The 21,764-nt window shown below is 41.3% G+C and overlaps 1 protein-coding gene across 5 annotated transcripts in view; it reads right to left on the bottom strand.

Moving 5' to 3' along the window:
- MYO1B (myosin IB) overlaps nt 1-21,764 on the bottom strand; it is a 167,619-nt gene that overhangs the window by 72,076 nt on the left and 73,779 nt on the right. For all 5 annotated transcript variants that reach the window (XM_031452106.2, XM_031452102.2, XM_031452107.2 and 2 more), the window contains exons 4-6: nt 15,843-15,937; nt 5,473-5,577; nt 1,566-1,612 (exon numbers count right to left, since the gene is read on the bottom strand). In XM_031452106.2, the coding sequence (XP_031307966.1) occupies nt 1,566-1,612; nt 5,473-5,577; nt 15,843-15,937 (247 nt within the window). The remainder of the gene's footprint in view (nt 1-1,565; nt 1,613-5,472; nt 5,578-15,842; nt 15,938-21,764) is intronic.

Consider the following 21,764-nt stretch of genomic DNA (forward strand, 5'->3'; position numbering starts at 1 on the left):
TGGAGTCATAAACCACTGTTGTATACAGTAGTAACTTTAAATACAGTAGAGTCCAACTATAATGCTATATCATGGACTTGAGTATATTACTGGTCAAAATCACAGCCCACAAAGCAGAGAAATTACAAAAACTGGGCATGAAATGCTTTAGCCTATAATCAAGTATTAATCTCATATCCTAATACCCACGTTATAATAGAATTTCTCGAAAGTTACTTACCAAGTCAAACCACCTGCCAAGCCTTTCACTAGATTTTCCAGTATCATTAAGTACTAATGAGTCCTTAAGCAATATGGTTTTCTGCATTCTTATGGTCTATAGACTAAATATATTTGCAATTTTTTTAAAGTGTGTGTGTGATCTGCAAATACCCAACCCAAAAACAAAAAACCCACCTCATCCCATAAAGAAGCTTGATCTACTAGAATTACCTCTATCTGCCCACACTTTGCTTCTAATTTGATTTATGTAATAAGATTAGCCACGTTACCACAACAGGAAAAGGCAGGGCTAAAATCAGCTTTAACAACTTAGGGGGCTAATCCAATGGAAAAAATTCATAGCCTTGGAAATAGGAACCCTGGCCTTCCACATGCCAAGCTATCAAAACTATCTCCACCTGAGGTCATTCTTGTGCCTTAAGTACTGAGTAACTCTAATGAGAAAAAGCAAAAAGGGGGCTAAAAGCTGGGGGTTGGGGGGCAGGAAAAGTCTTTGGCAGGGAGGCATAGAGGATCACCAACAATGGTCCCCAGTCATGTATGTGAGAAGACAGCTTAGAAAGTAAATGAGCTTTGATTATAAAATTTATAAAACTGGTTAAACTATAGAAAAAAGGAGTCAATTTCAAAACGCCCCAACACACTCAACATATTTCCCCCAGCTGCCTCCAGGCAGTGTGTGTAAAGACCAGAGGCGGGAAAGAAGGCAGCCCAACTGGAGAGATCCCAGGGGCTGACCTGCAGAGGGCCTGCTGGGGAGTGATGGGACATGAGGCTGGAAAGGTCTCCGTTAGTGGAATTAGCATTTTCTAGTTCAACCAAACTCAAAACATCAATTAGCTTTGGTTTTTACTATGCAACCCTCCTCCTAGCCCCCATTAGTTGCCAAACTTACTGATTTTACCTCTATGAACTTTTAGGCTACATCTCCATCCTTTCTCGCCCCACTGAAGAAAGGACAAGAGCTAGAAAGCATACAAATGTAACATCTAGTTTATCCTTCTTTCTACTTAATTTCTGACTCTTAACTATGATTCCTAAATACCAAAACTCACATTAGTAAAAAGATATTTTAAATAGCCTCATTTACATTGCTCATGGAATTTTATGATAGATGACAAGAAAACATGAAGAAATTGCTTTTCACTCCAAGAAGAATTAACAGGGAAAATTTCAGAAAGCAAAAGAAAAAAGTCCTTACAGAACTTTCAGTTTCTCAATAGTGATGGTGTTTCTTATTTTTTAAACGTGTATATTGAGAAATATTAAACATCTATTGGTTGTTTAAACATATATGAGCTAAATATTAGCATTAATACTTATGCTTCTGTATAAATACTTACAAATCTAGAGGAGTTGTCGTTCCTTACAGTCTTGGCATTTCCAAAAGCTGGCAGGAAAGAAACAGATGTGTGGTCAAACATGACAGAAAAATAATTTCAACCCAAAAGATAAAACAACTGTAATATTCGACATCTATAAATCCTAGAAATGCAATCTTCAGCAATGACGTGTCTGTCCAGAATGTCCACAGAAGCTTCTTAACTCAAGCCTTGGTAAGTTGCTAAAGCTTCTGTGTCTTAAGTTCACAGAAAGAGTCGTTCCTAGGATTCACGGAAGTTTTTCAAGTACCGCTCTAAATTTAAACTCGTCTAATTCAACATCTTTTAACTGTTCTGACAGTAGTCAGCTGAGTGGCTAGCAAGCAAGGCTTCCGAGCTCTTCTGCCATGATTACCAGTGAGTAAGGTTATTTCAGAGATAACTACTTAGTATTATCAAAGGCTTTATGAAACTCAATCGATGAGATTTCCAGATGGAAAAAGGCATGAGAAACTTCAAATTGTTCAATTAACTCTGAAATAAAGCTATATAAATACATAACTCTACAATACAGAAAGAGTAAGAGATTTGGAAACGAACTTCATTTCCAATAGACTAAAAATGCTACATAGTTTCATTAGTTTAAGTCCATCAGACCTAAGTGAAACTTCCCAGAAAAAAAAAAAAAAAAACAACAAATCAACCTACAATGCAAAATCCAAGTTTGTCCCAATCTTAGCTGCTGCGAGGAGCCAGAGTCCCCCAGAGGACTTCCTTTTAAAGGAGAGCACGTAAGAATCATAGGGGTGACACTGCCCAAGGCACAGGATGCTCCTGTCACAGGAAGTTCAGTGTCATAAGGTGAAAGGACTGTGTCATCAAGCTTGTGCATTAATCTGGACCAGGTAGCAGAATTAAGTGGAATAAATGTAAGTCATATAAGCAGAGGGGATCCCTGTTTCATGTTCTGAAGCCCAGAAGCCCACCTCGCACTTCAATGTGTAAACCAATCACCTGAGGATCTTGCTCAAGTGCAGACTTTGGTTCAATGAGTCTATGGATGGGCATGAATTCTTCATTTCTACCAATACCCTCCCGCCCCTCCCTGAGGTTATCACTGGGACCCACGGGCCACAATGCAGCCAGCAAGGACTGAAGAGTGGTGATGTGGCAAGCAGAAATCAATCTTTAGACAAAAAGGCCAGGCATTAAATCTCTGGAAGCCTCCACAGCTTCATTAAATTAAACGGAAGGAAGAAGATTAGAGTAATAAGAGCACAAATGATTACTAATGGCCAAAAGCTGGTCCAAGTTTTGAAAGCAATCACCTGATCAAGGTGTGGGAGGCTCTCTCTGGATATTCAGTAGCCAAACCTGCTGCATTATTCACATTAGCTGGTATTTTTATATTTTTGATTGTTTTATAAAAAAAAAAAAAAGGTTCCTGCTCAGTTAAGACAAAATTTACAGCGTCAACACCGGGAAAGTTCTTTGATTCAGATTCCACTTGGAATGGATACGGTTTGGTACATCCCTGACACCAAACTCTCTCTTTAACAGAAAATAAGCTGAGATGTTACACTGAGTGAGGAAACCTGAACACGGGAAACACTCAGAAAAGGATGCTTCCTGGAGAGGTTCACAGCCTTATCCTCCATCCACCACCAGCTAAAGCAGCCTTGATAAGGCTGAGTGTTGACCTAGTCATCACGAAGACCATGACATTTTTTGTGTTTTCACAGGCTAGTTCTTTGTGGTGGGTGTGAACATGCAGGGCTGCCAAGTTAACTGATTTGCACAGCCCCAGAGTCCAGCTCGAGATGCTGATACATAAAGGAGAGTTTATTGTGGCTTGAAGGTCAAGGGCAAGTGAAGGAATTGCTTCAAAAAAACTTTATTCAGGGCGCCATTTGCAAGCCATAAACCATCTTTTCATCAAACAAGTCTGAGTTGCACATTACTCAACGCAGCTCTAAACACTGAAGTCTTTTATTGTGAACCACAGAATCAAAAACAAGCGTTCCATTATAGAAGACTTGAGACACATGCCTCAATTGTTTTTTTTAAGTTGATTGTTCTGAATGTTCATTTACAGTAGCAGCTCCAGTTAAAAAGTAAGCATTCCCATAAAAGATAATACATGCCTACAGTAGACATTTCTTTCATTTCCTGCACCGGGGCCTAGTTTCAAATACCATCGAAAAAAGGGCCAGATTCTAATCACAGATGCAAGCTATAGCATTCCACAGTGTTCCTCCTTTAGATCACCGCATTCTTCAAATAAGCATCTACAGAACAACACATGTACAGCATCCTAACACAAGCAAAAGACACTAAACAGGAAGTCAAATACTGGAATAACAAGATGAAGAAGATACGGCACTTTCTCTACGAGTTAAGGTACTGAAGGAGAAGAAAGATCAATAACAGTACGATAGGTGTTTCAGCCTTCGCTTCTCAAAAGCGAAGTATTTTCATGAATCTTGTTCCACTGTCCAGGAGATAAAGATAAATGCTATCTCCTTGTTGTAAAGCGGAAGGAGGGGCTAGGCCTGAGTCACAAAGATAACGGGCAGGGTTCTGTCCCTCTATACTGGGGGTCCCCTCCCACCCCAAAGCAGCTCTGCTTTAATCCATGTGAAATTTTGACCTTCCATGACTTCGAACAAAGGGGTGAACCAAACTACTCTTCCAGACTGGAGATTCTGATTAGGGGGCAGTCCTGACCCCCACAGGAGACATTTGGCATTGTCTGGGGACATTTTCAATGGTAACAACTAGAGGCAGCGTAGCGACTGGTGCCCAGTGGGCAGAGGCTAGAGACGCAGCTAAACACCCTACAGGACAGCCCCCCGCAGCAAAGACTTATCCAGTCCAAAATGTCAACAGCACCAAGACTGAGAAATGCACGCTACCCCAACAACTGCATTAAATGACAACGAAAGACACACTTATAATACAAAGCAATGCAGAGGGCTTTCCATCAACAGGGAAAGGCTTTGATTTACTGTTTGCAACATAAGGACGGCTTATACTGATGGTTTATGACAACCTCCATGGCAATAAGACTTATCTCTGGCTTTGTTTTCTGATGATATTATGAACCGAATGTCTGTATCCCTACCAAATGCATATATTAAAGCCCTAACTCCCAATGTAATGGTATTTAAAGGCGGGGCCTTTGAGAGGTAATCAGATGAGGCCATGAGCCAGTTGGCTCCCACCCATCACCCGCCTCCCCCTTCCACACACACGCACATGGAGAGGTCACGTGAGCACACAGCTAGATGACAGCTGCCTACATGCCAAGAGGCCTCAGAAGGAAACCTACCAAACCGGCAGGTGATCTCAGACTCTGAGCCTCCACAAGTGTAAGAAAATTAATTTCTGTTGATTAAGCCACCCAGTTTATGGTATTTTGTTACGGCAGCCCAAGCTGACAAACACAGCGGCCAACCACAGAAGTTGAGCTCCACAGTCACGTTTAGGCTTTCTGTAACCCTGAAAAAACTGGTCCTCAAATGTTTCTCTAGCATAGTCTTGGTTTCCCTGACAACAGAAACAACCAGCCACAGGTATTATCCTGAATGACAGACAGAACAGCACTGCACGTTACATCGCTCTTTTCCACCAAGTTTTCCCAGCCGTCAAGTCAAATGCAAATTATCAGCTGATTATTATTAAGTAACACATAAGTAATTCAACTAAAAATTGAAGGGGAAAAAAGTGATTGCAAGTGGGAGGCTCCCTTTGCATGAGTAAACTCTTCCCTTCTCCAGGCATGCAGAGCCAAGAGCCGCTAACTGGCTGGGCAGGTCTGGACCTGACTCTCCTCCTCCCACCTCCCAGCACACCTGGTACCCAAAGGGCCCTGAAAACTGAACCCACCGTTCAAGTCACACTGATCAATGTACACAGCAAATCCTACCTTCCAGGACTGGGTTGGACTGTAAAAGCTGTTCTTTGACTTGATTCACTTCTGCTCCTTTTCCGCACACAGCTGCTACGTAGGACATAACAAGCTTGCTGGCCTCTGTGGGTGAAAACAAGTCATACTAATAAGTTAAGCAGAATTTTTTTGTCTTTAATTTTGGGGGAAGAGATTTAGGGGAGAAGACCACAGTGTTTTTCAAACGCCTTTTCTCCTGGGAGCAAACAATGTTTTGGATACCTTTTGAAATATTCAGTGCTTTCTATTCAGACAAGCCAACTAATTCAGATATCCTAGGAACTGCGCTTAAAGGTTATCACTGGGTTGGATGAGTAAACATAGTCAGCAAACTCTCAGGAGAACTACCTTCCTAAAGCAATCGTTTATGCACAGTTACTACATTATACACAGATGATTCAAGTCAAAATGAACTTGATACCCTGCGTGTCTTTACCAAATGTGTTTTTAAGATTTGAAAGAACTGTGTGTCCTCAAAAATATTTTCTAAATCGAACTGGTCTGCTTACAATCAGATTAAATTAATTACTCTGCAACCTGATTAAAAAAAACTAAGAAACTAATCTAAGGATGTGAATACAAGAAATACAGACCTTCCAAGTCACGTCCTGGTTGCTTCCTTAGGCTTTGCTAGTAGAAAGCATGCTGCTAAAAGAAGCAGGCCACCTGAGGCACACGAGGAGTTCTCAGCTCACACTGGTAAGGTGGGACAAATCCGGTTTTGCTGGATTTCTCCTTCCCCTATCAGTATGTCTCCTCTCAGCATCTGCTTCCTAAAACCTGATCCTTTTAATAGTGAATCCCAAGGAATGACAATAGATGTTTAGGGGAAATAAAGTCCAAAGCTAAATGAATTTGGGGCCACAGTGAGTTAGAGGACATGAAATAGGTTCCCTTATTAAATGGCTTCTTAGAGGAGCATGGACATTGTGGAACTCTGGAGAAAAGATCTAGAAAGCAGCATTTCCCAAATTTATTTGCCACAGAATCTGTTTCTCATTGAATATCCTAGTTCTAATGTTCCATAGTCAGGATCTGGGAAATATTCAACTATTAAATGACAACAGAGTGACACAGGAACCCACATCTGGGCAGTCAGATCTTGCCTTCTTGCAAGACTTTGCCCTGGGGCGACTGTCCAAGGGTAGGAGAGCCTTCCCCAGGTGTGAGTGGCGGTACCCCTACCTATGGGGGTGAGGGGACACATCTCAATGCTGCCATTCCTCATGGGGAGACATGCAGGTGGCTCCCAGCCCCATTTCCCACCACTGAAGAAATAATAAATGAACAACTTAAATGTGACCTTGGGCGCATTGCCTAACATGTGCTTCAAAGCCTATGAACACCACAAAAGCATAGACTAATAAGAGAAGCCACTGAGCACCAAGAATCTACGCAGGTCCCATCAAGTTCTCAGGGAGTACTAGCAAACATGGTGCAGGGGAAGCAGAAGATCTCATGGAGCCCTGAGAACTGTGATGGGAGGGTGAGTACTTCTTCAGGGGTTAAAGTATCCTTCCAGTTTGCTTTCTGGATTATGAAAATGGGTCTAAATAGATCCTGGGGGTCTGCGATGACAGGTTTCTGTTGTCTGCTTTTAAAGACTGTAACTGAGAACATCAGTCATTTCATCTTTGCAATACCCTTCCTCCAAAGGGCATCCATGGTCCCGTGACACATCCTGCATTGTTCTCAGGGCATAACTACCTAAAGGCTGGTGAACTGTACGTTCACACTCCTGTTGCTCAATCAGGCTGACCTGGCCTCAGTCATGCACAAAGAGTTTATATACTACTAAATTTCATCTGACTTCTTAGTGCTACATTTCCCTCTACCCACCAGTCCAAACTGGAACTCTTCTTCTGTGACTTTGGGATACTCTGTTCCTCGGCTCTCTGGCTTTCAAGTTCAGGTGAGGCTGCCCTCCCAGTTCCTGACATCCTCTGCTGTCTGGTCTCCAACTGTGGGCCAACTCTCCTGAATGGACCATGCATTCCACCATACAGTTTGGCCTCTGACACAACTCACCTCCAGGCTTTCTTTCTCAACACCCTGCTCTCTCAGCAGCATTCTCTGCTCCCCATCCTCAACTACACTCTCACATGTATTATGTACATTCTTCTTCCTTGACATAAATTTCTGGTCTTTCTACGCATTATATTATTAAAAGACTAGAAGCATTTACAGACAAAATAACTGTTCCAAATAGTGGAGCACACATGTACACATATATGCACACAAACACAAATATATGCATATTTTAGATGAAAATAAGTTTTCTTTTAGGTAAATTGACAAGAAATATTAAAAGTCCAGGCTATTTTGCTTATTCCAGGCTATTTTGCTTATTCCAGTGATTATGGACCTAACTGCAGCCAAATCTCAAACTCTAGATACATGGCTATACAAAGTTCTCTGGAAAATCCTGCTCAGGACAGACACCAGGGACAAAGTGGGGTGTGTGTGTGTGTGTGTGTTGTGGTGTGTGTGTGTGTGTGTAGGGGCAAGGATGGTCAACAAAGAATGAGAACCCTTTGGAGGCTGCTAGAATTGATTTGATCTCTCAGAGACCTTTTAATGGCCTGAACGAAATGGAATCAAATTCTCTCAGGGTCAAATCTGTTTAAAAATGGCACCAGGGGCAGATCTCTTGGAATCTGGATTGGACTTACATCATATGGCTGTTAAATTGTATGTAAACTCACTATACCTACTGAGATATAAAGATAGGCTAACTTAAGATGAAATTAGGAACCATTTTAATTAACTTTAAAATCTATTTAAGTAATTCAAATATAATTTTTAAGCATACTTCAAAGATCCTTATTTCTACGTTGTTAAAAAGTTTATTTTTGGAAGCTGGGATTAAGGGTGATTTTCTCCAAAGTCTCATTGTCTAAAAGAGACAACTCTTAGAATTTTTTCTCCTGACATAATACTTGATCTCTAAGTCAAGTAGTTCATGAGATTGTCATTACTTTAGAGAAAAATAAGTAAACCAGCAAGGACAAGTTGCAAGGTCCAACATAGTTTAGAGGACTGTTTTCATTATATTTCATCATGCTGGAAACAGGAAATAATAGTTATCTCATGAGGCCCTCTGCTTCATTTCCTTTGGCTCTTCTGTGCTAAAGTCCAAATAAATTTGGATCTTTATTCAAATGTTTAGATATTTATCCAGATCAAAACTTTACATAATAACCTCTATGAATGAAAACTATCATATTTCTGAGGAGAATCAAGAATTAAACTCTCATCCTCCATAGTGCAAAGTCTAGTTTTTGAATCACATTGACTATCATGGGGACCAACTAAACATGACCTTGGCAAGCACAGCATAAAACCATGAGCATTTTCCAAAGCAGTACTTTTGAGTGACTGAATATATTAATCCAGTAATCATACTCTCGGTGGCAATGTCTTAAATGCTTGCTCTAAAAATTAAAAGGATTCTATTTAGGACAAAAAGGTATATTCTTCATGGGTACTCAAAATTCTCAGAAGCACTGCCATTCTCATTTGATACAACATTGTAAAATGACTGTAACTCAATAAAAAAAAGTTAAAAAAAAAAAAAAAAAGCACTGCCATTCTCGACACAAGAACCCTGGCATTTAAAATTGGCAAAATACAACGGCATTGCTTAGAACTGATTCTTAGTTCATCATTTTCTCTAACTCATAGAGAAACTTACATATGTAACTTTATGTACTTTCATAACTTATATATGTAAATTTATGTACATATATATGTTTGAATGTAACGTGAATCCTAAAATTCATCAAGTTGGACAAACAAAACATAAAGTCTTCAAAATATCTTCTCACCAGGAAATAGTAGAAGACTTAGGGTTTAACAGATGTTCTGCACTAATGAACACATGGCCTATAAGAAAATACTTCTAGATCAAAGTATATCAGAATTCATTTCTACAAAGAATGGAAAGGGGCTATAGATGAGAGTTCATGATTCTGGGGATTTTAAATTCCCGTTAAGGTAAGAATGATAACTAATTTAACTCTGCGTTCTCTGGTAACTAGCACTCGGTTGTGAATAATATCTATTATATAATTATGTAATAATATAATTATATAAGTTCATATACGATAATATTAATTATGTAAGAAAGCACTGTGAAAGAGCAAAAGCTGAATGAGAAAGGGGAAGCAATGAAAGGCATTTGCAACCATGAGGACAAAAGGTTGGGAATCTCACGGGCAGATATCAAAACCTATGCATGTAACTGAGCAGGCTCTGCGTGGAGTCAATCACTGTGTCAGGACACAAAGGTATGAACATAAGCAAGGCTTATTTTGAGTTTTTTCCTGATCTAATAAATTTATCCAGGAGTTAACAAGTATCTATGTGTGCATTCATAGATCATATAAGTCATATATAGATAATGTAAATTATACATCATCTATGTCATATACCTTTACACACACACACACACAAATATTGATACATTTACCTACTCCTATACCTCTCTTTCTCCTTAGTTAAGATACCAAGTTTTTCTAGGGACTGAGCTTACATAGGTCTGATGGTCCTAGAGAGTAAAACTGCCTAAATCAAGGAAGCCATGCTTGTGAACAATGCAACAAGGACTCTGCAACATAGAGGAACACCATTTTTCTAGCAAACCCGAATCTGCGGCGCTGCAAAATAGCCCAGCTGCAGCACATCCAAACTGATCCGACAGGCAGCTGTGAACTGCCCCCATCATAGTACAAAAAGCATGGGTCTTGCCATGAGAAACACAGCCACTGCTCCAAGAGGAGCCATGACTGGTGATGTTTTCATTGAAATACAACTATACATAAGCCGCTTGGCCTCTGAAAGTTGGTCGCAAAGTCTCTGATGATTCAGATAAAGCATGTGGGTCAAGAGAGGCCTTTCTCATCTGAGGAAGAAACAAAACAAAGCTCACTACATTTTGGCCTTGAACTTGCTTAGCTATTCAGCTTCAGCGTGGCTATATTCAGTGCTGTAAAAACGCTCATGGATGTTTAGGCTACAGTAAGTCAGTGACATCTCTGTCGCTGACAGAGGCAGAAAACTATCACAGATGTAAAGCAGCACAAGGTCATGCGGGGTTCAGAACCAAAGGTCTTAACGAGCAAGGCAGGCTTCGTAACTCTTCTAGCAGATGGCCGAAGAGTTCCTAGAAACTGATGTAACTGTAAAATTAGAAACCAAATCATTTATAATGCTTTCTTATATCAGGATCAGCTTCTCAGGCCCACAGTTTATTCTGATGTCCTTGGAAAAAGGCGGTTATGACCATTCCCTCACGTTCTGCCCCCCCTGCCCCCATCAGTGCTTGAATGCTTTTCCACCAACTATTTGTATTCATGGTAGTGAGCTGTGAGCTCATTGCCTAGAAATAGTTGGGCACTTTTATGAGACATGATGAAATTTTTATTTAGCACAGCAGTAATGAACTAAATAGGACCCCAAAAGACTCAAGGAGTTCACGCCTCTCCCTGAGTGCCCATGTGATCCAGCCCTGCAGTGCAAGAGCGTCTCCAATGTTTAAAGCCAACAACATCATCATCTGCCAAGGAGGGGTTTACAACCTCGTTAACTTAATTACTTCTTATAAAATGAGCCCTCTGATGCTACACGGTGGTTCTACACACACTGTTGAGTAAGGACTCTCACTGGAGAGAGATACTGTTTATAAGTATACAGCACATTCTAGGCCCTCAGTAAATGTTAGTTTTCTTCTTCATTTATTCACTAACACAAGAATTTTAATAACTACATGTACCCATAAACAATTTTAGTTAATAAGATAATGTAACATCTCAAAAATGGCCTGGCATTCCTCTCCCCCACAGAACTGAGATTAAACCCCGTCTTGAAATTCTTCACACACTGTGCTGCAATCTCTGTATTATTTTCCATCATTTCATTTTCCCGAAAGTAATCTCCATGAAACAGAGACATTAAACAACACACAAAGTCCACGTTTTACTCAAAACTATAGTCTAGTGACAATTAAAACCACATACAATTTGAAACAATCTGTGTACCACTGCTTCCAAAAAGAAAGAAAAGTAGAAAAAGATGGGAATCAACAAGCGAAACACGAAATGTCTCCATGGGGACGAGGAGACAGGAGATGCTGCTGGGATCTATAAACGAAAAGGCAGGACTCAGCAGCTGGCAAAGAGTGTAGTTGAGTGGATATTTTACAACAGCAGGGGAGGGTACAGCTCAGTGGTAGATCAAGTGCCTAGCGTGCATGAGGTCCTGGGTTCAATCCCCAGTACCTATATTAATTCAATAAATAAACCTAATTACCTATCCACTCCCCCCCAAAAAGATGTTAAAATAGCAGGTCTCAAGATTAGTGTTCATCTCCCAGCACTAGGAGTTTTGGTGATGATGGACAACTGAAATATCGCGAGATAACAGGAAGCACAGGAGCTGGAAAACAAGACAAACGTTTCAAGTGGCTTCTAGACAGTGCTGCTCAAAGTGTGGTCTGAGGACCAGCACCACTAGAAAGCTGGCTGGCCCATAATTGCTATTTTCCTGGTACTGGTCAGCAACAGACTAGGGGAGAAGGAATCTGGTGCTTTCCGGTGGAAAGCTGAGAAGCGCTGCTCTAGGGTGTCTGGGGCACCCTCCTCCAGCCTCCTGCCAGCAGCAGCCCCTGACCCTGTGCGCTGGAAACAGAAGTGCCTACCAGAGAAGAAGGCGATGACCCTGCGGAGCAGCTGTCCACTCCTCACAAGGGCAAAGGGCTCCCAGGAAGGACTAAATCCAGGGAAGATGATAGGATTTCAAGTGGCAAGTAGGTCACTGAAACCAACAGGACAAGTTACTGAGTAGAAAAATATCAAGAGAAGAGAAAAATTTAGAAAAGAAGAATGAACTCCATGCCACCAGCTTTCCACCAGAAGAATAAGGTGTTTTTGTTTTTCTCAGAAAAGAATGAACACCCACCCTGTGAAGCTGTAACAGCAACTTCCACTGAGTTTTTCAGTAAGGCAGGCACACGAGCCCACCAGGAGGTGGAATTTTGCTCCAGGAGGAAGCAGCATGGTTTATAATTTCTGAGAAGGAGAAGGTCATAAACTAACATGGCTAATTAGTGGCTGTGCTGTCTGCTTGGAACATATGTTCCAGAGGAGATGGAGAACTGGCCAACATCAATCAAACCAGTGACCACAACCCACTTCTGATGACTCACTTAGGAACAAATCAGACTCTCAAAAAATATGTATCTTTTGTCGTGATGAATAATGAGTAAAAACCTAAGAAAATTAATAGGGTTAGGAGTATTTTCATCTCTTCCTCCCTTATGCTTAAATAAAAGATGTGCAAAGTCAACAGGCTTGTAGATACAGTCAAAAGGACTGGGGTGGGGGTAGGTGGCATGAGATACACCACCAAGTCCAACGATTACTGTCAAGGGACACAGTTTTTAACTTGGCTTGCTATCATTTTCACTGATCAGCTTGGAAACAAACAAGAAGCTGTACTGAGTCTAAGAACTAAGTTCTATTTCACGAGAAAGAACTGATCAGTGACAGAGGAGCAAAAACTTTCCCCCAAGACACCAATGCCCTCTTAATGTTCTTACTGGAAAGAAAGAGTTCTGAGCAGCCAAAGAGTTCACAAATTTCTGAGCAAATTCAGGTAAGAGCCCATACCCAGAGTTCAAAAGGGGGTGGGAAACTCTATATAAGGACACTGTACACAGTAAAGAGCAAATCTTTTAATGAAAAGTAACATGAGCCGCCGTTAGAAGGGGAGGAAAGCATGAAGGGAAGTGCAGAAGAAGGTAGGGTGAGATTAAGCAGAAACTTGTGCAACAGGCCCACTCTGTTTGGTTTCTATTTTTGTGCAAAGGAAATTGCTAAAAAACTTTATATAAAAAAACTCAAGGCAAACAAACATGGAAAAATCAATATACCAAAACTTATGAGATGCAGCAAAAGTAGTTCCATGAGGAAATTTTATAGCTATAAATGCAAACATTAAGAATAAAGAAAGATCTCTGGATGGGGGGAGGGTACAGCTCAGTGGCAGACTGCATGCCTAGCATGCATGAGGTCCTGGGTTCAATCCCCAGTACCTCCACTAAATAAATAAATAAATAAATAAATAAATAAATAAATAAATAAATAAATAAATAAATAAATAAACCTAATTACCCCCCAAACACACAAAAAAGTGTGTGTGTGTGTGTGTGTGTGTGTGTATAATAAACCCTATCTTATACTATTCACAAGAATTAACTCACAATAGATTAAAGACTTAAATGTAAGACCTGAAACCATAAAACTTCTAGCAGAAAACATGGAGAAAAACTCTTAGACCTTGGTCTGGCAATGATGTTTCGACTACAACACCCAAAACACAAACAATAAAAGCAAAAATAAACAAGCGGAATTACATCAGACTAAAAAACTTCTGCACAGCAAAAGAAATAATTAACAAAATGGAAAGGCAACCTACTGAATGGGAGAAATTGTCTGCAAGTAATATAACTGATAAGGGGTTAATATCCAAAACATATGAACAGCTCATACAACTCAATACCAAAAACAAACAAACAAAAAACAAACAACCCTATTAAAAAATGAGCAGAAGGCCTGAACAGACATTTTTCCAAAGACATACAGATGGTCAACAGGCATATGAAAAGATGCTCAGCATTCTTAATCATCAGAGAAATGCAAATCAAAGCCACAGTGAGATATCACCTCACATTTGTCAGAATGGCTAATAGAAAAAAAACACAAGAGACAAGTGTTGGAATGGATGTGGAGAAAAGGGAACCCTTGTACACTATTGGTGGGAAAGTAAATTGGTGCAGCCACTATGGAAAACAGTATGAAGGTTCCTCAGAAAAATCAAAAATAGAACTACCACATGATCCAGCAATATCACTTCCAGATATATATCCAAAGTGAACAAAATTACCATGTTGAAGAGATATCTGCCTACCCATGTTCACTGCAGCATTATTTACAGCAGTCAAGAAACGGAAACAAAGTGTCTGCCCATGAATGAATAAATAAAGAAAATGTGGAGTGTACATACAATTGAATATTGTTCAGCCAAAAAAAAGAGAAGGAAATCCTGCCATTTGTGACAACATGGATGAACCCTGAGGGCATTATACCAACTGAAATGTCAGAAAGACAAATACTGTATGATCTCACTTACATATGGAATTAAAAAAAATATAGACTCATAGAAACAAAACGTAGATTGTTGGTTTGGGGAGGAGAAGGGGGAAATGGAGGTAGTTGAAGGTGGTCCAAAGATACCAGCTTCCAGTTATAAGATGAAGTTCTGGGGATCTAATGTACAGCATGCTGACTACAGTTAACACTGTATTGTATACTTAAAAGTTGCTAAGTCAGTAGATCCTAAAAGTTCTCACTATACACACAAAGGTAGCACGAAAAAAAAAATAATTTAAATGTGCCAAGAGTATGATCCAGTTTTTAGTTTTAAAAATCATTCTGTTGTCTGTGAAAAAGAATTGTAGGCAGGCATAAGGGGAAAAGGAGAGACCCATTAGACATTGCTACAAACAGAAATTAGCAATGATCAGAGTCCTATCTACAAAACAAGAACGTGTTACAGATGAAAGTTATGAAAATACCATCCTCCTCTTTCATGGACTCATCAGTTCTAATCAAAGAAACCCACTGACACCAGCAGTTCTCACCGGTCCACGTCTGGACTCAGAGAGCACAGCTCTTCTGAACCTTCTCCAGGTAGCTGGGCACCATGTGTAAAGTCACTTTCTCACTCAAGACCATCAGTCAAATTGCTTTTATTAAAAGCAGCGGGGGGGGGGGGGAGGCATGATCCATCCATTTGAGGGTTTGTTTTATGGGGAGGTTGCCAGTCTGTCTGAAATATATATAAAAATCTCAATTCTTTAGACTTGAAGACTTCTCTGGAGTGAAACTCAGCATTTTCCTGGTGCTCTCCCGCACTTTTTAGCAGAGCTAGGCTGTGGTTGTGGCCTCCCAAAACCCAAATAATTTGGCGTTCCTTAGCAAAGTGGGGAGGCCTCCCAGACTTCAGTGTCTTGGAGAAAAAGTAAAAGACCTTGAAGTAACCAGGAACTGCACCAGAAAAGCCTAGAATCTAGAAATAGACTCCCACATTGGTTGGAACCCCTCTGATAGGTGCCTGTTTCTTCATGTGAGAGGTGAGTACTTCCCAGGGGCTGGTCCACCATCCCAGGCACCACCCTTCCTGCACAGGAGCCCTGTGAGCTGCGCACTAATGAGGCCCCACCTGCGCCCTCTGCTGTCACCCTTCATTCACCTCCCAGAGGAGACAGTAAGGTTGTCCGGTGGCCTTACCTGTTTTTCCTGCTCCACTTTCCCCAGTAATCAGAATACACTGGTCTTTATCTTGATCTCTTAGGGATCTGTATGCTTCATCTGACAGGGCAAAGCTGCAGGGGATAATGGGGAAAAAGTCCTTAGAATTCAGCTCTTTATTATGTTTTTATCAGATACAACAACAGGCTCTTTAAAAGGCTATTGATATGCTTTAGATAGAAAGCGGAGATACCACATTTTATTTCCTTCAAATTCTTAGAGTAAATAAATAAAGCAATCCATTTTTGTGGCTCGGGTTACCTTCTCCTATGCATTTTCTATTAACTAAAATGGTACTGATGTGCTGGACTTGTTTTGTATTTATGGCTCTTTTTTTTTTTTTTAGTCTAGGCAATTCAGAGAACCAAGGAAAACATTTTCCAGTACACGTCCACAACTGGATAAAGCTGAGATTTTCAGGACAAGACACTGGAGTTGCAAAACAATGAGAAAAAACAATTCAAACATTAGAAAAATGCTATCGAATACCAAATAGCTGATATTTTATTTACCAGGCTAGATACAGAGCTATTGCCTTCACAACTAATGACGGGAACTGTAAAATGGTGCAATAGGTCTGCAGTGCTTCTCGTCCAGTCCCCCTGTCAAGCATGGCCCCGCAGCCCTCATGTTGACCTTCCCCTCCTCAACATTCACTGACCAGGTAAATTTTGCTCCCTCCAGGTAACTGAAAAATATTTTTGACAATATGATGCTGTACTTAACATAGGGAAAGCTCCTCATTTAATTCATTTATGAACAAGTACTTAGTGAGTCCACCCTACGTGAAGAACTAGAAATCTAAAGACACGTGCTAGGAATGTAAAGATAATTAAGACTCAATCCCTTTTCCCCCGAGTTCTCAGCCAAAAGTAGGGGAGAGAGATACAAACAGAAGGCAGTTAAATGCGATGATAAAGTGCAGAACAAGCCAGGGACCACACCTCAAGGGGGTATGGGAAGCGGTGGGAGCAATTTAAGAGGTGGAAATAACAGTCCTAAAGAATTCATTAGCCAGACAAAGGGTTTTTAGGCAAAAACAAAGGCTAAAATAACCTAGGGGCGGGGTGGGGGGTAGAAGCAGTGGCCGAAACGCAAAGCAGGAGGAACGGACAGTGGAGTGATGTGCTAGAGAGGGGGGCAGGCTCCAAATCAGAACAGAGGTGACAGGGAGCTGCAGAGCGGGCTGGAAGCAGGGCAGTGGCAGAACTGGACAGTAGTCAGAGCTAAAACAGCAACATTTACCAGGTACTGGAGGGGTCCCCAGGCCTTCAATAGAGTAATTTTATGTCTCACAACAGAACCACTAAGAATAAATCACTACTAATCCCACTTTAGATGATAAGGCTGCAGCTCAAAGTGAAGACAGGGCTTGCCAAGGTCACACCAGCAGCGTGATGCAGTGGAGCCAGAACTGACTCCAGCTCTTGACCCGGGGACACCCTGGGACACCCTGGGTCACCCTGCCTCTGCCTTCCCGACGGATCACAGGGCCACAAGAGTGCCTGTGAGAGAGACCAGCCTGGAGGAAGGAGCCTGATGAAGGGCTGGGGTGCAGGAAGGGTGTCAATGCAGCCGACCAGACCGCAGCCAGCCTTCCAACTGAGGACCTGGGCTTTTCTTCAGAAAGTGTGTGGAGCCATTAATACTGACAGTTTACCAGGCACTTTCAAAGTGCCAGGAGCTGAATGAAGTGTTCTCATATTCATAATCAGATTTCATCCTCACAACAGCTCTGTGACGTGAATGCTATTAGCATCCTTAAAGAAAAAGGACCCAATGAGACTGAGAGGTGACAGGACATGTCCAAGATCCCTGTCCCAGGACTGTCCCAGGACAGTCAAAGCCTGAACCCAGAAACCCCTTGTAACCCATTCTTCCCCCTCTTACCCACTCTCCTGTGATCAACTGTGATCTGATCCTCTGCCTGAACTACCGAGGCCCCACGAGAGGGTCACCACGAGCCTTATTTGTAACTGTCATATCAATAGATCCACATCTTGCACATAAGTATGCTCTAGAAGCACTTGTCAATAAACATATAAATAATAGAAAAGGAAAGAAGACATAATAGAAATATCTGCACAGGGAACTTTTTCAAGGAACTTGTTGCTTCAGCTTGTTTATGGGAACAGTGTACACTGATTTCTTTCTGTCCAGCATGTATTCCTCACCCTCAAATCCCTTTCAGCTATTCCTTAAATAACCAGTGCCTTCCTCACCGGCCAGGGTCGCTCAGGGGCCTCATCCTTCTCGGGGATTCTCCGATTCCCCAAGGAGGATGCAAGCATCCCCCTCTGTACCACTGCAGCCCGGGACAGTGTTAAACAGTGGATATGGAGGCAGGAGGCAACAAGGATGGATGGGATTTCCTGGGCCCCAGACCCACAACTTACCACCTACATGACCTCAAGCAAAGTCATTCCCCCCTAGGCTGAACTTTGATTTCTTTGGGTACAAAATAAAAAATGTAGCCACACACTTTAGCTTAGAGGATTAAATAAAACTATGAAAGCATGAGGGATGGTATAGCTCAAGTGGTAGAGTGCACGCCTAGCACACACAAGGTCCCCAGTACCTGCGTTAAAAAATAAATAAACCTAATTACCTCCCCATTACCAAAAATAAAAATAAAGTGATGTTATTTAAAAAAAAAAAAACTATGAAAGCAGCTGAAAAGTAATCAAGTCCTGGATAAATGTCCGATGTCTTTCTATATTATAATTGGTTATGCAAACATCTTATCCCTTATCAGGGCATAGCCTTTCTATGGAATTAACCTTAGTGCATCCCACAGAGCTATAAGCAAAGACACCAACCACATCAAAATATGAACGAATGAATGAGTGGATCCTCTCCAAGTCCCTGACAAAGTCCCTACTGCCCACAGAGCTATAAGCAAAGACACCAACCACATCAAAATATGAACGAATGAATGAGTGGATCCTCTCCAAGTCCCTGACAAAGTCCCTACTGGACTGAGCTCCGTGAAGAGTGGTAAACAGGAAATTCATGTCTTCTATGACCTTCACACAGGGAAGCAAAGCTTTACTTGGATTTCTTATTAACCTTGCTCCCTCCCATCCTCCCACCTTCAGACAATAGCTCAGCGATGCCACCATCATTTTCACCATTGGCAAGAAAGGCAGGAAAGCATGTTACAGCAAACACAAATGAACTTCTCCAAGCATACATATTCGCCGTCCTCTTCGTGGGTTAACACAGACCTTTTCCTCTGCTCCTAGGACTGCAAGTTAGCTTTCCATGTTATCCTAGTACCGGGTCCCAAATGATGCAAAATTACTTCTCACATTAATCACCACGTATGACTAACTGTGTGTGCATATGTATATGCGTGCACGCACACACACACACAGAGCTTCAGAAGATCACCAGGTGACCCTGCCATAGGTTTATTTCAAATCAAAACACCTAGTGAACACTTTTCTTCTGTCTACCTAGACAGCAATGCATAACTGACGGCCCCTGACTCTGGGCTTGATTCAATCCCATGGGGAGGATATTTTAATTGAAGATAAAGGCTAAATGGGATAGTTATTTTGTCAGGACTCCAGAGAGCCACTGATTGCAAACTGCAGTGAAAATTTACCAATTAAGGTGCTTCGGCACTGGGACAGTTGGCTTGGGCTTGGACCACGGGCACACCCACGTCAAGCAGAGCTTAGACGTCATCAGACTTATTCATAAACACAGATCTTGACTTCACTTTGGGGGAAAAAAAAAGGGACAAAAGGGAGGCCCTGGAGAACACAAGCTCCCCTGCCAGCCATGTTCTCTTTCTCTCTGGCAGCATTAGCACGTAGCCATCACCCAGGCCAACATTTATAACCAAACTGAAACCACATGCCCGTCTTCCCAACCACCCTATAATTAAGGAAGCTAAATAAATCTTTAGAGAAGTTTTTACTTAAAAACACTTGTGACCCATATGCTTCGCATTATTTTGTGAGCATGTCAGCACTGTTACTTACCACACACAAGAACAGGCGGTTCATTACAGGACAATGACGACAACGTAAGGGGTGAGCGTGGCTCTCACCCCACCACATCAAGGGCGCGGGTCCATCCACTGCTGTCCTCTGGTTGAGCTCTAAGAATAGAGACTGCCTGCCATTTGAATGCAAGTCCCCCAGCTGCACTTCCAGATCAGCGAGCCATCTGGGCGCTGAGAGCCATCCTTCCCCGATACCAAGCATTCTGACTGCACGTTTGCAAACAGCTGTATCTATCTATTGCTTTTAGTTTTTGGAAGTTTGCTTTGGGGCTCATCTGTTATTTTCTGTCAGAGCGGAAGATTGGGTGGCATGTTCAAAATGATCTAGCCCATATTTGTTCCTTCTCCACCCTTATTTCTGCTCAGCGTGTCACTACCCACAGTGGCTCTGCTTTTGTGGGCATCAAGGGTGATGGTGGGGCTCCGTCTCCCAAAACTCCATGCTCTCCACCCTGCTGTTTCCTAAGTTTATTTCACCTACAGTGCGAAGCAAAAAAGACGATGTGACGCCCAAAATATCACGCACCACCACCTAAAGCTTGGGTTCATCCAGCAGAGCCCTACTCTTCAGTCTCGCTGGCTCTTCCCTAATGAGGTAGATGCTCCAGGCATCGCTCTCTGAAGTGGTCTAATCCCTTCTGAGGATTTTCAGTTTGTCATCTCTGTTAGCCAAAGTGCTTAACACAACGGATTTGGTCTCAGGAAACTTTCTGAACTTAGATAATGATTGCCACCTTTTCGTTTCTACCCGTTTTTTGAAAAGCTCTCAAAAATGGTATTCCCTTGCACTCCATTCTGAATCCCAGAATACTTTCAAATCACACTAGGGAAATTCTGCTTCTGAATTTAACCCTCTCAAAAATAGCTCCGTCTCCAAATTTACATCCACATTGAGATTCACAAATCTTAATTATTTCTTTCTCGTCTAGCTCTGGTCCAGTCCTAAAAGCTTTGTGTGTTTTAATTAAGCAATAAAATAATAAGAGTTAAAAAAAAAATCCTAACTTCTAAGTGTTCCACCAATTTCTAGCTTCATTCTGAACCTGATTAAGGGCTTAAGCAGTCCACAACAAGGACATGGAAGAGAAGGAAAAGGAGGAAGGGAATTATGCGCCATGTGTTTTGCACAGTAATCTTAAGGTCTGTTTATCTGTTTATTTGCTTGTTTGTTTTTAAGGAGAGTCACAATGCTAGCCTTACTTGGGAAATACTGTTACCGATATCTGTCTATAACTGTCTCATATTCTTAACTCAGAAACGTTCACTCGATTGAAAAATATCACGCTGTTACATTAGTGCCATGCCCTTCCTATCACATCTTAAGGGGAAATTAAGTTTTTATACTTATTTGTGACAAGTAACTATAGTTTTTTATCCTGGAACGCTCTAGTGCATTCTTGTCCTATGCCAGCGCAGGCACACGTCATTTTAATATGCTCCACTTCATTGCACTTCACAGATACTGTGTTTTTACAAATTAAAGGTTTCTAGCAACCTTGCATCGAAAATGTCTATCGGCACCATTTTTCCAACAGCATTTGTTCACTTTCATATCCCTGTCACATTTTGTAATTCAAACTTTTTCATTATTATTATATTTGTTATGGTGATCTGTGACCCGTGATCTTTGACATTAGTACTATGTCTTTTTTGTTTTGTATTTTTAATTTAATGTATGTATATTACTTACCTAAAGACATAATGTTATTGCACACTTTACAGACTACCATATAGTGTAAACATATCTTTTATATGCACAAGGAAACCAGAAAACTCACACGACTCACTTCATTGAGATATTTGCTTTATTGCAGTGGTCTGGAACCAAACCTACAATATCTCTGAGGTGTGCCTCTAGACCCATGGTAAATTAACATATTTAGTAC

The sequence above is a fragment of the Camelus dromedarius genome, chromosome 4 (genome assembly GCF_036321535.1).
Source record: "Camelus dromedarius isolate mCamDro1 chromosome 4, mCamDro1.pat, whole genome shotgun sequence".
Classification (NCBI taxonomy): domain Eukaryota; kingdom Metazoa; phylum Chordata; class Mammalia; order Artiodactyla; family Camelidae; genus Camelus; species Camelus dromedarius.